This window comes from Empidonax traillii, unplaced genomic scaffold (assembly GCF_003031625.1).
Source record: "Empidonax traillii isolate 1590-97213 ecotype Southwest subspecies unplaced genomic scaffold, ASM303162v1 scaffold1246:size530596, whole genome shotgun sequence".
NCBI classification, from domain to species: Eukaryota; Metazoa; Chordata; class Aves; order Passeriformes; family Tyrannidae; genus Empidonax; species Empidonax traillii.
In genome coordinates, this window is record NW_020956439.1 from 456,369 (window position 1) to 463,201 (window position 6,833).

At 41.6% G+C, this 6,833-nt stretch overlaps 1 protein-coding gene and 1 long non-coding RNA gene across 5 annotated transcripts in view; both read left to right on the top strand.

The window, feature by feature from the left end:
* Nucleotides 1-3,834, top strand: part of LOC114069355 (alpha-2-macroglobulin-like protein 1) — a 28,822-nt gene extending 24,988 nt beyond the window's left edge. For all 4 annotated transcript variants that reach the window (XM_027906082.1, XM_027906084.1, XM_027906083.1 and 1 more), the window contains exons 33-37: nucleotides 580-670; nucleotides 1,362-1,430; nucleotides 1,675-1,777; nucleotides 2,946-2,987; nucleotides 3,414-3,834. In XM_027906082.1, the coding sequence (XP_027761883.1) occupies nucleotides 580-670; nucleotides 1,362-1,430; nucleotides 1,675-1,777; nucleotides 2,946-2,987; nucleotides 3,414-3,439 (331 nt within the window). In that variant the 3' untranslated portion in view covers nucleotides 3,440-3,834. The remainder of the gene's footprint in view (nucleotides 1-579; nucleotides 671-1,361; nucleotides 1,431-1,674; nucleotides 1,778-2,945; nucleotides 2,988-3,413) is intronic.
* A 726-nt stretch (nucleotides 3,835-4,560) lies between these two features.
* Nucleotides 4,561-6,256, top strand: LOC114069358. The gene is made up of 2 exons (XR_003573762.1): nucleotides 4,561-5,143; nucleotides 6,166-6,256. It is a non-coding gene; the product is annotated as an uncharacterized LOC114069358 (long non-coding RNA).
* Nucleotides 6,257-6,833: the final 577 nt, after the last annotated feature.

Below are 6,833 nucleotides of genomic sequence, written 5' to 3' on the forward strand. Positions count from 1 at the left end.
GCATGGTAATGCCCTGGCCGTGTCTTGCAGAACCACAGCAACTAGCTCAGCAGCCCCCAGAGCACCAGGAGATGAGATGGCAGCTTTCCCAAGAGCCAGAACTCCCACCTTGTGGGACACTTAACAGCCTGGGCTGAAGCAGCCCTGAGATGCATTAGCCTGTAGTGGGAACCTCTGCTGGAACTGGACATAGGAAACTCCAGACTCTATCCATATTTCACTTGCATGTATCTGTCTTGGATGAGAGTCTTGATCCATATTCTTCATGCCTTACTGTCCTTACTGAGAGAGAACATTGCCACTCTCAACCTATAACAGCAAAGGTCACTTCCATCTGTTGGAAAGGGCAACACGAAGCATTAAAACATTAACCATAATACATTTGCTGCACATTCTGTCTCCATACTGAGTGACTATATGGGGGTGATTTTTTTGTCCCTTTCTCCCATCAGGTATACATGCTACTGAGCTCTCATATCACTGTAGAGCAGGGCAAAGTTTGGAAGTGTCCATTAGTATTTCCTAGAAATGCTGTGATGCTTTCCACTTCTAATATGCTTCTCTCCTGACTCTTTTCAGTTATGTAGGGGACCGTGGGACCAGTAACATGGCCCTAGTGGAAGTGGAGATGCTGTCAGGGTTCATTCCTGTGCAGAGCTCTGTGAAAGAGGTAAGACTTTTCCTCTGGCCTTCCTTGAAGATAGCAAAATCTGTTTTCCAGATGTAGCTCAGCCAGAAATATCCAAACATGTAAGAATTGCTGAAGAATGGTAACTACTTATCTTACTAAAAATTAAGTAAACTAAGCAAGTGCAAATATAGAGGGCTATTTCACAAGGCAACTTTCCACTTGCACTACTGATTGTGCAGTTTCTCATGTTGAGTAGTAAGGACTGCACATGCAGAAAGAAGTTAGAGAGGAGCTGAAAAGCACCTAGTTAGAATCACCTGGTATGCACTGAGACCCTTTGCAGTTGCCAGTGCCTTTTTAAGGGATATTCCATAACGTGGTGTTGAATCTCTAAGGGTTGTCCAATGGCATGCTCCATTGTTCCAGGCGTTAGCTAGGAGGATCCATCATAAACTCCTACTAACAATCTTTCCCTTTGCTACAAGTACTGAAAGTAGGAACATGGCTCAAGGACACTTGATCCAAATCTGAAAAAATATTTTCTAAGGCCTGTTGTGCTCCCAACAATCTCAATGCCATTACAGCTGAGGAACACAGGCCTGACTGGTCCCCTGACTAGGCTTAGTGCTTTAGTCAACAGTGGTTCACTGACAAATACCAAGTTTGGTCTGAGACAGAGAAGGCCAATACGCTGATGTTAACCAAGCTCATCTCTTGCCTTCCTATACAGCTGGAGAAGATACCCCTAGTGAAAAAGACAGAGATAAAACCAGACCAAGTCACAATCTACTTGGAAGAGGTAAGAGGAAGAACACAGGGAACTGCCCATTCAAGAAGTAGCAATTGAAGTACTTTGCATCGGGACTTTCACAGATCAGAAATAAAAATTTCTAGCCTGGTCAAGTGGGCTAAAATTTTGACCAGGAGGAAAAGGGTGGAAAAAACTTGAAAGACAGAGAAAGAAAACTCTGATGCAGAAGGAGTAAAGCTGGTATATAGGTGACTTTGAGATGACCAGTGCTTTTCTGCTTACTTTTTTCCAGCTGGGTGAGACTTCTCTGAAGCTTAACATCTCAGTGGAACAAGATGTTGAAGTGCAGAATCTGAAAGCAGCAACAGTGCATGTCTATGACTACTATAAGCCAGGTGAGATTTCACTGACACTAGCAAAGAGTCAGACATAATTCTGTCTGTGACTCTTATTCCCTTAACTCCCTTAACTCCAGTGCACTTCCTCCTGTAATTTCAAGCTTGGGTTTCCTCTGTGCAAGACGTTAACATTCAAGTAGCAAAACCATTTGTTTAAAAAAGTTCTGTAGATGAGACTGCCTGGCACTATGATTATGTTGTAGGGTGTTATGTGTTCAAAATGACACACTGTTTACTTCCTCTAGCTTCAAGTGACATCTCTGTGGAAAAAAGACTTCTCTGTCAACTTGACATGGCTTTTCCAGCTCTTTAGCTCTCTTAAGAATGCTTCTGCATTTATTTCAAATCTGTATTATGTAGTGCCCCCCCTGATCCATTAGAAGCCAGAATTTAGTTGTATGCTTTTCATATATAGTGTAACAATCCTACCATCCATTAGGTTCTTCCATGTCTCAGGGGGTAATAGGAAAATAATTTCTTACCTTTAAAGCTCTAAATGAACTATCAGCACACAGAAGAGAGATCTTTTTGTCATTTTGAGTTTCTTTTCTGTGCTAGGTATGAGACAAAACAGCAGATGGAACATTAAGAATTATTTTTTAAAAAGAATTTGAGAACAAAATGGAAAAACTGACACTGATGATTTAGAAAGCAGCACCACAGGCCTACATGTTTTATACTAAATTCCATTCTTTTTCCCCCTCCCACACCATGGCAAGAAGAGGAGGACACTTCTCAATCCAGCCATTACAGAGCTAAATACTGTCACCTAATATGGTCTCTCTTTGCTATTTCATCCTGTGCAAGAATTTTTGTGCTTAGTACATAAAATTTAAAAAGTGTTACCTGACATGAAAATACTAATTGTCAGTAAATAGGCAAGGCTATCAGGACATACTACTGAAAGTTTCTCTATTTACAAAAAATATCCTTGCATTACAAGGTACCACAATGCATAAGATGATCTTTTACAGTTGTATGGGACACATTTCAGGGAGACAGACCATTGGTCTGACCCACTGGAGATACTTTTTTGTTCCTGCATTTACAATCTAAAGAGTGAAACATTAACATGGTGGGATGGTTGTGTTACAGAGAAAGAAGCTTGGCATTACCCTACCATGCAGTTCTGCAGCTCATCACCCTTTGTCTTTTGTTTCTACAGATGAACGCACAGCAAGAGAATATGTTTTCCCTTGCAGTTCAGGTTAGTGTTAACAGGGTTCCAAGGTGGGAACAGCTGGAAGAGCAGAGGACTGGTGGTAAGCAAACAAAGCATCCCACCTCTGCTCTGTATTTAATCCCATCATGTGATATAGGGCCTTCTTGGACTAGACGTTGAATTGGGATGTACTTACTAGTTGTGGGCACAGTTTCTAGCCCAGGTATTAATCTCAGTGTAGACTAAGGTTAAGCATACCATGGAAGTTAAAAGGATCTATTTTTATTTCACTTCCATACACTCCTCACATGTGTAGTCCTTACAGCATCCCAAGTGTGAATGCAACTGGAAATACCTATGTCAATGATAAAAAAGATGTTGAAACTCATTCTGTAAGATCTTATAGTCCTTAGATAGCTTCCTTAAAATTCATCAGGCACTTTGCTTTTTCTTTCCTCTTTATTTTCACAGATGTCTCGAAGAAGGTTTCTCAGTAGTATCCCCTACCTCTGCAACCTGAGTTTTCTGCTTCTGTAAGGAAAACTTCATTGCTCTTCCCTGCTGTATTGGAAACACCCTATTTCCTTTCATCTATGCCCTAAACGTCTCTGTGATACCTGACTTGACACACAGTAGTATGGGGCTCAACTGAAATAAAGTATGTGCAACCTGGAAAAAAGGCAGTGACTTGACAGTTGATGAAAATTTCAATGCCTGAAAAAGAGAAACATTGTGCCCATCATGGTTACGTACTTTGCTTTCCATTGCCTTAGCCGTTTAACTCTCTCTCTTTCCCAAGTCCCATCTCTGAGCTACATTTTCAATTTAGTTAACAGGACAGTCCACAACCAAACTCCAAGCAAGAGAAAACAAAACAAAACAAAAACCCCAACCTTTTTAAGCCTGATCTGTTTTACTACATGGCCCTGTGAATATCTTTGTGTAGTAACTGAGGATTAGGAACAGGCAAGGGAAGGCTAAGGAAGAAATAGTTCACCAATTCATTCAGACAGAAAAGGACTGTGCAACAATGCCTTGGCAAGGAAGGCCACGAGACCAAAATAACACCTACTCCAAGTTCACTGTATGTTTAGACTCTGGCAACACCCAGTCCCATCACGTCAAGACATTAACCCAAATGACTAATCCTTACCTGTGGCACTACTTAAAGACAACTATCTGAGGAATTTCAGGATGCAACACATACAATAGGAGAATAGGGTATGCAGATGGCTCATCAGGATATGCATTGACATTAGCAAGGTAGCACATAAAAGATGGGCTGCTAGATAAGAAAAAATTGGTGCTAGTTTCACAGAGCTGATTACCAAAAAAGAAGTTACCAGGACAGTTGTGCCATAAATATGAAGTAAAGCTATGAAGTCAACAAGCCCAGGGCCAATGGAGAAGAAGTGAACAAGGTGAGCTATGGATTTGGGAAGTGATGATGCTTCTGAAGAGGAAATACCTAGGAGAGAACAAAAAAAAAAAAAAAAAAAAAAGGAGGGGAGAAAAAGGAACATAAAGTGAAGCAGGTCATGTGACCAGAGTTGTTTGTGGAATCCCTGTCTGGCAGCCCTTTGCCTGATCAACACAGCTTGCAAAAGGGCAGTTGAAGCTGTCCAGTAGGGACAGGAAAAAAGGAAAATAAAAGTCTCACAGCAGTGCTTAAGCAGTTCCTCAGGTAGAAAACCTGAGGAACTAAGTGATTCCTTCTGTGGACAACTGATACAACAAGAGGACAGGGCTCACCTCAAGTAAGCAAAAATTTGACAGAACTGAACAGGCCTCCAAGGGTTTTTCCCCTAGCATTGCCCCTTCTCAAGACATTGTAGGATTAAATAGAGATTGTTTGATGGTGCTCTGCCAAGGGAGCAAAGTGGGACCTGCAGTCTTTCAGCTGCCTTGCTGGCAAGTTTCTTCCTCTGGATAACTAACTTATAACAAGGATCAAGGTCCTCTGATCTGGTTAAACTTCAGATGGCAAGGCTATAAATAAAACCTGAAGCCTGTAACCCAGTGTGGTCATTGCAGCCATGAGCCAGGCTCTCCTGCCTCTAAATAAACAGCTGTCAAGGGTCTATTTTTCAGGTTATATGATCAGCTGGCTATGAAATTAGATCTAACTAGATAAAGACCCACCAAGATTACTCTGCTTCTGATGATATGAAGTCTTGTCACCTTGTACCTGTGCGGACTAGGTAAGCAAGAAAACCAAGCATGTGAAATAAGAATACAAACAGATTATTTCCAGTCTGTGGTTTCAAATCAGATTGAGGTTGTTCAGCTGCAGTTGAGAGGGTCTGTGGAAGCTGACAAAGCAGAGAGCTGAAAAAGAGCTTCTGTGTGGCAAGCTTCCTTAAGATAAGAGTGTAAAAGTCGGTGAGGTCTCTGCCTCTTGGAGCAAATATTAGGGAGCTAATCTGTTCTGAGTGGGCAGTCTGATGCTTGCTCAGTTCTTCTGACTGTTGAAAGGTTTTCCCTGTCCTTAGTGACATCCACAGGATTTATCTTCCAGTGCAAGAAAGGAACCTTTGCTATGTGTAAGCAAAAGTGGGGCAAACGGCCAGGAAACTTCCTCCCACCACCTCACCGCGGCTACTGCGTGGGTCTTGGTTGCTCAGATGGTCTGGAGGCAACTTGGAAGTTTCCTGCAAAGTTTGCAGCTTTAGCTTGTGAAAAAACAAGGTCTAGAAGAGCATAGGATGGGAGGCAGCTAACAGGGAACCTAGTAACTAGCATCTCAGACAGCAGAGGAATTTTCTGCAAAGAGAAGCTCTTAAAAGTAGGGGGAAGTGGGCACCTTAAAAAGAGGAGGACTGTAAGCACACAAGATGGTCCCAAAGGGATTCTGACTTTTTTAGGGCACTGTTATAAAAAATAAATAGCATACTTAAAATCCTTGCATGAATAAGGTAGTTTGTAGAATGAACAGTTCACCACAAAAGAGTTTTCCTTTTGAGGTACCTTACAGTGGTGGTCTCACTTCCAGACTGAAGTGAGTAAATGAGTGTGAAAAAGGGAAAGAGGACAAGTGCACTTAGCACAGGCTAGATATTAATTTTTATGCCTGTACTATATGAATCAGTACGGCATAGTATGGAGGCTCATCCTTATGCTAAGTGCTGTGCACTCACCTGTGTAGAAAGTTCATTTGCTACCACTGTCTTCCTGATAAATTGGAAAAAACCCCGTGAACTCATGAAGTGCACTTTTCCTCCAGGACCACTGAGTGTCACCATAGCTCTGTGGCTTGCGCTGCGAGATGCCGTTTCTCCAGACAAAAAAATTCCTTTTCTAAAATGAGTTGGAACGCATAAGAAAAAATTGAAAAAAAGAAAATTGGAATGAAAATGGGCTTCTTCTTCCTGCAAAGCCCAGGACAGGAAAGATCTGCATCTAAAACATGAGTTATCTATGAAATGCCTCATTTTTATGCAAAGAATCTGACGGGTTTCCAGCCAGACCCTCTAAGCCAGTCTCACAATTTGCAGCATGAGCCGCAGTGACAACAATGATGGGATGGAACAAATGCTTTACCAAGAGACACTGAAAAGTCTGTGATCCCATCATTTGGTGAGCAAAATGAGCACAGTTTGTAGAGAAGAAGTATCAATATTTACAAAAATAAGGAAGGTGGTGGATAAAGCGAATGGAAAACAGCTCTTCAGCAGCTTTCCATGGCAGACTGGGGGCATGTAATGAAACTAGTTGGTAATCAATTTAAAACAAATAAAAAAGGTACTTTACACTCCAAGAACTTATTGCCACAAGAGTTATGGAAGCCAAAGGTATCATCAGGTTCAAAAACCTCACAGACAGTCTAACAGAAAAAACACTCTATACCAAATGAAACAGGTTTTGATGTACCCTCTACCATCCCTACTACCT